Genomic DNA, 11278 nt, shown 5'->3' on the forward strand with positions numbered 1-11278 from the left:
TACGTTTTCTTTCGTCTCTCGTTATTTTTTCATGGTACCGTCAGAGAGCATTTTTGAGATGCCACTTTTGGTTTGATCGTTGTTGTTTCCTTTTCTCTTTATTTTCTTTTTTTTTCTCTATTTTGTTTCTTTTTTTTCTTTTTTTTTTTTTTTTTTTTTTTTTTTTCCTTTTTTTTTGCAGCAGCAACAGCAGCATCCAAGCGCATAGCCTTGCGTCGCGCGTGCACAATGTATCTGACGTGAAACATTCTAAACGTCGATCAATGAAATACACACAGAAAGAGAGAAAGAGAGAGTGAGAGAGAGAGAGAGTGAGAGAGAGAGAAAGAGAGAGAGAGTGAGAGAGAGAGAGACAGAGAAAGAGTGAGAGAGAGAGAGAAAGAGTGAGAGAGAGAGAAAGAGTGAGAGAGAGAATGAAAGTTATGGCGTGTTCGATACGTTGTTTGAGAGATACGTTTCGCGATCGGTGCCAGAGATGATCTTTGATAGAAGACACTTTGTAAAACGATATCGACAGTAACCTGTTTGCACGTTGTCACATCACGTAGAATCATGAACGGTTATCAATTTTTAAACGGTTTTACAACGTCATTGTAAATTGAAGATAGTGGCCAAAACAAAATGAAAAAAAAATATATTTATATATATGTATATATACATAATATATATATATATATGATCTTAATTTTTTTTTTTTAATATATATGTATATATATATGTATAAAAATATATATATATATATACAATCGTACACATCAGATATATCCAATTGTGCACGCAAAGCGCTTTTGCCTATAAAACTTTTTTTTCGCTCTAAATAGAACAAAAAAAAAATAAATATATATATATAAATGAATCCACACGTGTCTCGTACCAATGTTTTTTTCGATTATGTTTATTGATCGATCGATCGATCGATCGAACAAGATCCACGTCGATGTTCGCATATGTATTTAGAGCTAACCACGTGTAATTTTGTGTAACGAGTTTAAACGATATTTATATTAATAATTAGCCACTGTTGAGATATTTTTTTTTCTTTTTTTTTCTTTTCTTCTTCTTCTTTTTTTTTTTTTATATATATATATATATCTTCGTTATGTTCCATGTTATCGTATTTATTTTATTTATACGAAAAAAACGTAAAACTTATAATAATGATAATAATAATAATAATAATAATAATAATAATAATAATAATAATAATAATAATAATATTAATAATAATAATAATAATAATAATAGTAATAATTGCCGAATAGCGAATCGTTCAAGTATAATAATCTACTTGTACACGGAATTGCCGTATGATCGACAAATGTTTATTTATTTATTTTAATTTCAAAAGATCGATAGTAATAAAAATTAAAAAAAAAAAGAAAAAAAGAAAAAGAAAAAGAAGGAGAAAAAATAAAGAAAAAATCGTTGTTATCCTTTCTTATATGATCTTGAACGTTTCGTTATACTCGACTGTAGTATGCAATCTTCGTTATCATTATGAACGTCTTTGGCGATTCGCATTATTCGCGCTTAAGAGGGATCATTAATTATGTATGTTTATCTACGAGCAACATAGACAATAAATATTTTTGTAAATTCGTTGGAAAAAAAAAATCGAACGACAAGTTTTTTTTCTTTTCGCGTAGAAAGACGAGAAAATGAGATTAAAGGAGAGAAAAAAGAATAAATAGATAAATAAAGAAATAAAGAAAGAAATTAAAAAAAAAAAAAAAAAAAAAAAACACGACGGAAAAAGTAACGTTAAATGAAACGCGGGAGGAAAATAGGGACATATAATATTATATAATATAATATATATATATACTATATATATATGTATCCATATATATATATATCTTAAAAAACACACATTATTGGTATTCAAATGGAGCATTACCGGTTTGAGGGGTTTATATCGTTATTAGAGCATGGGGGTGCGGCGTGCCTCGTAATATTGTTTGTACGTCGTTTTGTCCGTGAGTGATTGTGATGCCGGCATGTCAGTATCATCCTATATCAATTTTACTTTCTTTTTCTTTTTTATTTATTTATTTATTATTTTTCCTTTTTTTTTTCTTTTTTCTTTTTTTATTTTTATTCTTCATCTCTTCCTATATCTTTCTCTTTTTTTTTTCTTTTTTCTTATTCTCTCATTTCTTTTTCGTGACAGAGAAGAAAGCGACAGAAAAAACGTACGAACGAACGAAAAGAAACAAAAACGAAAAAAAAAAGAAAACAAAAAAAAAAAGAAAGAAGAAGGAGGACAAATACTTTTTGACGAAACAGATTAATTTTTTTTTTTTTTCTTTCCTTTTCTTTATTTTTCAGGACAGCAGAGAAAAGGAATTATCCTAATTTCGTTTTTTTTTTTTTTGTTTAATCGTTAATGTTATTTCAGGTATCTATTGACAATAATATTTTTCATTTTACATTTAATGCGTACGCGTATGATCGTATCGATTTTGTTCTTTTTTTTTTTTTTTTTTTTTAAATTATTATTATTGTTAACTACTGAGTTCTCCCATCCATGCAATCTCTCCCTCCCCCACCCCTACCCCTCCACCATTTGTCTCCCTCTCGTGTATGAAAGCGTATGGTATGGCGAGAATGAGCGAGATTGTAAGTGTGATGCATGCTAGCGATAAAGTGCACCATTTAATTGTAGCTTGGGTTACAGTGCCAGGAGATCCTCAAAACGTCAAAGTAACGTCGATCAATTCGACGGCGATACACGTCGAATGGGATGCGCCCAAGGCGAAGGACCAAAATGGGGTTATTAGGGGTTACCACATACACGTACAAGAAGTACGAGAAGAAGTACGTTTCTTATCATTCATTTTTTTTTTCTTTCTTTCTTTCTTTCTTCATTAAATCATCACCGAAATAAATTCCCCTGAAGCAACAACGTTTAACTTGACAAAAAAAAAAAAAAAAAAAAAAAAAAAGAAAGATCTTTTATATCAACTTAACAAATATACAAATTAATAATATATATATATATATATATATATATATATATATACACATACATATGTGTATAAAAAAAAAATTGTGTATATTTATAAGTTGATATAAGCAAAAGAAAAAAAAAACAAGCGAAAGGAAAAAAAGGGAAAAAAATAGAGAAAGAGAGTAAGCTCGAAGATAGATCGGATAAAATATAAAGATGATAACTTAAGATTTGATTAATCGAACATTTGGAAATTTTCAATCAGGGAAGAGACGACGTGTTTAACGAACCTATACGTCGCGACGTCCAAGAGGACGGTGTACGTGAAATAAATATCACAGGACTACAACCGGATACAAGGTACTCCGTACAGATAGCCGCGTTGACGAGAAAAGGTGACGGTGATCGATCGGCACCGGTTCACGTTAGAACACCAGGCGGGGTACCAAATAGACCTCAAGTTAACATAAAGTAAGAAATCTTTTGTCGTCTTTTCGTTTCAAAAAAAAATAAATAAAAAAAAGAAGAAAAAGAAAAAATCAAAACCAAACAAAAAACAGAACGAATAAAACGACGAAGCTTTTACTTTTTTATATATATATATATATATATATACATATATATGTTTTTATTTTAATCATTTTAGAGTCCTCAGCAGAGATCCCGTCGTACTTGAATTAGAATGGATGGAACCAACCCAAACATATGGCGATTTATTGGGTTTTAGAATTCGTTATGGTATTAAAAATCAAACGCTTAAAAAAGAATTCATTCGTGGGACTCGTCAGCATACTTACAAAATCAACGATCTCGGTAAGATCATATTATCCTCATTTACATTGACATTTATTTATTTCACATTGATCTATGTATATATATATATACACATAAAGGAATATTGGGATTGATTGTAAATAATTTTCGTTTGAAGAAGAACGCGGCGTCGAATACGAGTTTAGAGTTGCCGGTCAGAACAGTATAGGATACGGTCAAGAAACTGTACAATATTGGTCAAGTCCCGAGGGAGAACCTAGCGGATCACCAACCAATTTGTCTTACTTCTTCCAAACGCCTGACACCCTCTGCGTCACTTGGGACAAACCTTTGAGACAACATAGGAACGGCCAGATCATTGGTTACGATGTTCAGTTCAATAAAAAGAACGATCATTCGTCGATTATAGAAAGGAACACGACGAAAACGCGAGAGGTATTTTCAAATTTGGAAGAGGACACAGAATACGTTTTTCATGTTAGAGCTAGAACAATGAGAGGTAGCGGTCCATATTCCGAAAAGATAACGATAATAACGGAAAAAGATATCGGTAGAGCACCGATGTTCGTCAAGGCCGTTGCAACTTCCGAATCGAGCGTCGAAGTTTGGTGGGAACCAGTACCTAATCGCGGCAAGATCGTTGGTTATCAAGTTTTTTATACTACGACACCGGTCGAGGATCTTGACGAGTGGAAGCAAAAGACAGTTGGATTGACTGAATCAACCGACCTGGTTAATCTCGAGAAATTCACTCAATATGCGATAACCGTTGCCGCAAGATATAAAACTGGTCTCGGTAGGATCAGTCAAAAGATCACAGTAACTGTCAAACCGGAAGATGTGCCTTTGAATCTCAGAGCACCGGAATCGTCAACACACTCTATGACGTTATCATGGACACCACCTATAAGACTGAATCCAACCAATTACAAGGTGTCCTTCGACGCGGTTAAAGAGTTCGTCGATTCTCAAGGTATAACGCAAACTCAAATCGTACCACGTCGGCAAATCTTATTTGATCCTAGTGTCACTAGTACAACCATTAACGAACTACAACCATTTACTACGTACAACGTTAACGTCAGTGCCGTACCACGCGATGGACAATACAGGCCACCTGCTAAAATTACCGTAACCACACAAATGGCAGCACCGAAGCCTATGGTAAAGCCAGACTTTTATGGCGTCGTCAATGGCGAAGAGATTCAAGTGATCCTACCTCAGGCGTCCGAAGAGTATGGACCAATTTCTCATTATTATTTGATCGTCGTACCTGAAGATAAATCTACGGCTGACAAACAGCCCGATGAACTTACCGAAGATATGATTACCGGGAAGGGTGCCAAACAGGAACGAGAAAACGCACCGTATATCGCTGCTAAGTTCCCCCATAGAGACATTCCTTATACTTTCCACTTGGGAAGTGGCGATATATATGAGGGATATGAAAACAGAAAGTTGGAGAGAAATAAGAGATATAGAATTTTTGTACGTGCTGTGGTCGATACTCCTAGAAAGGTCAGTAGTAAACTCTGATTCGATTTGGATAAGAAACATAATCTTATCCAATAATAGCAGACGATCAAATCCAAACAATTTACTTTTCAGCATCTCTACACTTCTTCGCCTTTCTCTGAGTATCTTTCATTGGACATGAGAGAAGTTCCACCAGGCGAACCACCGCGGCGGCCAAACCCAAATACTCCAGTCGATGGAAATCCTGAAGTGTCCGTTAAAACCAGCGGACAGGAGCCCGGTATGGTTTGGGTAATCGGACCTATAATAGCAGCACTTATGGTCAGCATCTTTCTGATTCTATTATTCGTAATAAAAAAGTAAGTCTCTCTTGTTCTATCTTTGCACGTTACAAATAGTTCCGTTTGTTCCTTAACGTTACGAATAAAAAAAAAAAAAAAGAAAAAAACATTCCCAAAAAGTCCACGCCATCATTACTGTTTCAGACGAAGGCAACCATGCAAGGCACCAGATCAGGCCGCAGTAACTCGACCGCTTATGGCAGCAGACATTAGTTCGAATCATGCACCGTCCGATCCAGTCGAGATGAGACGTTTGAATTTCCAAACACCCGGCATGATATCACACCCACCGATACCCATAAGCGAATTGGGAAATCATATCGAACGATTGAAAGCAAGCGACAATTTAAAGTTCAGTCAAGAATACGAGTCGATCGAACCCGGTCAGCAGTTCACTTGGGACCACTCGAATATGGAAGTGAACGCGTCAAAGAATCGCTATGCCAACGTGATCGCCTACGATCATTCTCGAGTGATCCTTCAAACGGTCGATGGGATGCCAGGGTCCGACTATATAAACGCGAACTATTGCGATGGTTATAGAAAGCAGAACGCATACGTGGCAACTCAAGGACCACTTCAAGAGACCTTCGGTGATTTTTGGCGAATGTGTTGGGAACTTCGTACTAGTACGATCGTTATGATGACGAAACTCGAGGAAAGGACTAGAATAAAATGCGATCAGTATTGGCCAACAAGAGGTTCAGAAACTTATGGCCAGATGACGGTCACCATTACCGATATCCAAGAGCTTGCTACCTATTGTATCCGTACTTTCCAGGTTTGTAGAGCCGGTTATTCGGAGAGACGCGAGATAAAGCAATTGCAATTCACTGCATGGCCTGATCACGGTGTTCCGGAACACCCAGCACCATTTTTACAATTTTTGCGAAGAGTTAGGTCATTAAACGTACCGGACAGCGGCCCATTGGTGGTACATTGTAGCGCTGGCGTTGGCAGAACCGGTTGTTTCATCGTCATAGATTCTATGCTCGAACGTATAAAGCATGAAAAAATGATCGACATATATGGACACGTGACGTGTCTGCGAGCTCAGAGAAATTACATGGTACAGACTGAAGATCAGTACATATTTATTCATGACGCCCTACTCGAAGCGGTGATATGCGGTAACACCGAGGTACCAGCTAGAAATCTACATTCTCACATTCAAAAGCTCATGCAACCTGAAATCGACAATATTACCGGGATGGAATTGGAATTTAAGAAATTGTCTAACATCAAAGCTGACTCAACGAGATTCATATCGGCTAATTTACCATGCAACAAGCATAAAAATCGATTGGTTCATATCTTACCCTACGAATGTAGCAGAGTTTGTTTACAACCACAACGTAACATCGAAGGTTCCGATTATATAAACGCTAGTTTAATCGATGGGTACAGATATCGCGGTGCATACATTGCAACCCAGGGTCCTCTTTGCGACACCACTGATGACTTTTGGCGTATGTTATGGGAGCATAATTCGACGATCGTCGTAATGTTGACTAAGCTGAAAGAAATGGGTAGAGAAAAGTGCCATCAGTATTGGCCATCCGACAGATCTATTCGTTATCAGTGCTTCGTAGTAGATCCCATTGCTGAATACAACATGCCGCAATACATTTTACGTGAATTCAAGGTCACCGACGCACGAGACGGAGCAAGCCGTACAGTTAGACAATTTCAATTCATCGATTGGCCGGAACAAGGTGTACCTAAGTCAGGTGATGGTTTTATCGATTTCATCGGTCAAGTTCATAAAACCAAGGAACAATTTGGTCAGGATGGACCAATCACTGTACATTGTAGCGCCGGCGTAGGTAGAACGGGTGTCTTCATAACGCTTAGTATCGTCCTTGAACGTATGCAATACGAAGGTGTTGTCGATATATTCCAAACAGTGAGAATATTGCGTACGCAACGTCCTGCCATGGTACAAACGGAAGTAAGTTGATACAATCGTATTCGTTCCATATCGTAATTTTATCATTTTCAACTCAATTAATCATTTATTTATCCTTTTCTTTTTTTTGTTTTCTCCCCCTTTTTATTATTATTATTATTATTATTATTATTTTATTTTCTCATTTTCAGGATCAATATCAGTTCTGTTATCGTGCCAGTTTGGAATATTTGGGATCGTTCGATCATTACGCCAACTGACAAGCCGATAATCGGGAGCAAAGAGATGCTACGAGAGATCGAAGGGAACGGCAAAAAAATGAAAGGGATATCGGAGAAAGGGCTAAAGTACGACGTGTTTAGTACAATGGAGTATATCGTGTTAAGTGTGCAGGAAAATGAGTAAAGCGTAGTTTTCATGCGTAACATTTTACTCGTACCTTCCAAGGACAATTTATTGTAGTCGCTAAAGCGATTGTAATCGCTGATGTATCACAGACGGTTTAAAAAAAAAAAAAAAGAGGAAAACGGCAAAAAAAATAAATAAATAAGTAAACAAGTAAATAAATAAAATAAATAAATAAATAAATAAATAAATAAGTAAACAAATAAATAAATAAATAAATAAAAAGAAAAATAATAATGGTAGACGATGAAGAAGTGCAATAGTCGAATGGTGTTGCAGCACACATAATCGCGCAAGGAAATTTTCATTCTTGACGGTAATTTAAATATATAAATATAGAAAAGCATTCAAACAACTTTTATCCTGAAATGTAAGAAGCAAAACTAGAAGGATGAAAAGTGAGATGAGAAGGAGAGGAAAATGATGAAGAAAAAAAAAAGAAGAAGAAGAAGAAGAAGAAGAAGTTGTCGTCTAAATAAATAGATTTTAGAGCTCAAAGGTAAAAAAAAAGCTCGACTCGCAATTGTAGCTATAGCTAGCAGCGAGCTAAAGCAGAAAAAAAAAGAAAAAAGAAAAAAAGGAAAAAAAAAGAAAAAAAAAAAGAAATAAAAACTGCCGCTTAAGTGTACGTGAATCTCCTCGTTGATGATGCGACCGACCATATTCTCTCGAGGCACACTTTTTTTACTTTATACAAAATCTCAAAAAACAACAACAAAAGGAACAGAAAAAGAAAGAAAGAAAGAAAGAAAGAAAGAAAGAAAGAAAGAAAGGAAGAAAGAAAGAAAGAGAAAGAAAGAAAGAAAGAAAGAAAGAAAGAAAAATAAAAGCTATAAAAAGAATGAGGGATTTGTTAAAACATGATCACCACCATATCGTTCTCGAATGGCAAAAAGGGGGAGGGGAGGGAGGAGAAGGAAGTACATAACTGACTTATGTCGTTCTACCTTAAAATAATTTTGCGAGGAACACATGCTCGCAATAAGGACATAAATGCGTACATAAAAACATAAATACATACATACATAAAAATATACATAAAGATACTAACGCGCACGCACATACAGACACATACATACGTTGACGTATACATCAAAATCAAAATTCGAAGACGATCCCGATTCTCCGAATTGGAACATATCTTGATATATGTGAGAGTATTTATTACACACCTCACTTATGAAACATTCTTTGCAGCTACATTTTTGAAATCTTTTGAGAATTTCTTTATCGAAGCTTAGGTAGTCTTCTAACGTTTAAGATGAAAGAAAAAAAAAACAAAAAAAAAGAAAAGAAAAAAAAGAAAAACATGGGGGAAAGAAAGAAAGAAATAATAATTAAATTACAAGCATCTCTATCTCTCTCTCTCTCTCTCTCTCTGTCTCTCTATCTCTATCTCTTTCTCTCTCTCTATCTATCTATCTATCTATCTATCTATCTATCTATCTCTATTGCTATCTCTCTATCTCTTTCTTTCTCTGTCTCTTTTATCTAAATAGAAAAGAGCATTGTAATAATAATAACAATTATAATAATAATAATAATTATAATAATAATAATAATAATAATAATAATAATAATAATAATAATAATATTAATAATAATAATAATAATATTAATATTAATAATAATATTAATAATAATAATAATAATAATAATGATAATAATAACGATATTGCACTTTACGAATCTCTTGTAAAGTGAAAGGACAAAATAACACGAAAACTTGAATCTTGTTTATCGAAGAAAAGTGCTTCCATCGTTGACTAACAACAGCTGCAGAGAAGAAATTAAAAGTTGTGACATAAATAATGTCTCTCTCTCTCTCGTATATTTCTACGGAAAGAAAAAAGAAAAAAAAAATAATAAAAATAATAATAATAATAATAATAAAGAGAAAAGGAAAAGGACAAAGAGAAAAGGAAAATATTAAAAAGGAAAATAAGGAAAAAAAAAAAGGAGAAAACGAAGAAGAAAATGAAGAGGAAAAAGAAACAGAAAAAGAAAAAGACTAATAATTAGAATGCACAGTTCTCTCTGTGGACTTTTATGACTTAAAAATGGTTGATGATAACGTGGCACACATTCACGAGTACTTATCGATGGAAATTGATTGTAAGAAAAAGGAATTAGACAAAAATGCTTCTCGATATGGATTATCAAAGAAGAAGAAGAAGGAGAAGGAGAAGAAGAAGAAGAAGAAGAAGAAGAAGAAAAAGAAGAAGAAGAAGAAGAAGAGACATGAAAATTTCCGCAGACTAACAGGAAACTTGCCATACTGCCAAATTGACAATTAATGCTGTACCCATTATGCACGATAGGGATCTTCTCTCATTACTTATTGTAATTTTACAATAGATTATAAGCGAATCGTTTTAAGATTTAGGATATAAGTGGACGCCATTAGAACAAAGATGACATTGAGTGAAAGAAGGATGAAAGAGGAAACGGTGCCTATATTTGATGAAATATGCACACGTGGAGATCGTGCATAGTTCTATAAAGATAATTTAATAGAAGCACTGTGTATGTTGGACTCGCATAATATAATCCTATACCCTCGAATCCTTATGTACAAACTTTCAAATCTAAGCTTTACTACCTCGTGTATTATTATCTCATTTCTAATTTAATAACACTGATTAATCTAATCTGTCTATTTAAAAATTGAACGAATTGAGATTGAACACTTACTTCATCATTTTCTTCTTCAAATAATATACTTTTTTTCATTTCTAATAGGACATATTCTACTTTTGAGATTTTTCTTGGATTTGAAATTGTCTACAATTGAATTTAATAGAAGAAAATGTTTAAAGTCATATTAGCGATTCGAAAAGAAATATTTCAATATTTTTCACGACTGACCTATGAATTTTGTCTTCGTTCATACGGAAGGAAGAAAAAAATTATTCTTCCCATTGTGTTTTTGTACTATTATTATTTAGAAATGATTCGAGGGTCAGGAATTGTGACTAAGTGTACATAAATGCACCGTTTGTCATTAACAACATTATATATACATAAGATGATGAATAATATATATACATAGATATATATTATAAATATCATAAAAGAGAAGTGGATGTGCATAACAATGTGTGGATATTTTCCAAACTATCAGAATATAATCTGTTTTATTTAAAAGAGCATGTCCTATATCACGATATTTAATTTGTTTAGGTTCCATTTAGATGTTTTACATATTTTTTGATACTTTTTAATCGATCCCCGAAATGTTTTTACAAATTATATATATATATCCCACATCATTACAAAGTAATGTTTTTCTTTTTTTGTTTTTTTGTTTTTTTCTTTTTTTTAATAAAATTTACTTCATATAGACTGAGTATATATAGATAGACTATAATACTCGCAAGAGTTTCTATATTTATTTGCAACGTCATTTTGATTCATTCGTAT

The 11278-nt window shown here is 33.8% G+C and overlaps 1 protein-coding gene across 9 annotated transcripts in view; it reads left to right on the plus strand.

The window, feature by feature from the left end:
* The window catches only part of Lar (tyrosine-protein phosphatase Lar), a 494163-nt gene extending 484199 nt beyond the window's left edge, over nucleotides 1–9964 (plus strand). For 5 of the 9 annotated variants that reach the window (XM_085660233.1, XM_035866054.2, XM_035866061.2 and 2 more), the window contains 7 exons: nucleotides 2678–2817; nucleotides 3216–3421; nucleotides 3597–3763; nucleotides 3882–5242; nucleotides 5333–5559; nucleotides 5686–7492; nucleotides 7642–9964. In XM_085660233.1, coding sequence (XP_085516359.1) covers nucleotides 2678–2817; nucleotides 3216–3421; nucleotides 3597–3763; nucleotides 3882–5242; nucleotides 5333–5559; nucleotides 5686–7492; nucleotides 7642–7710 — 3977 coding nt within the window. In that variant the 3' untranslated portion in view covers nucleotides 7711–9964. The remainder of the gene's footprint in view (nucleotides 1–2677; nucleotides 2818–3215; nucleotides 3422–3596; nucleotides 3764–3881; nucleotides 5243–5332; nucleotides 5560–5685; nucleotides 7493–7641) is intronic. The other 4 variants (XM_035866056.2, XM_035866062.2, XM_035866059.2 and 1 more) reach the window with 1 other exon arrangement.
* The last annotated feature ends 1314 nt before the right edge of the window (nucleotides 9965–11278 follow it).

The sequence above is a fragment of the Vespa mandarinia genome, chromosome 11, assembly GCF_050613455.1.
Source record: "Vespa mandarinia isolate Hongniang chromosome 11, ASM5061345v1, whole genome shotgun sequence".
NCBI classification, from domain to species: domain Eukaryota; kingdom Metazoa; phylum Arthropoda; class Insecta; order Hymenoptera; family Vespidae; genus Vespa; species Vespa mandarinia.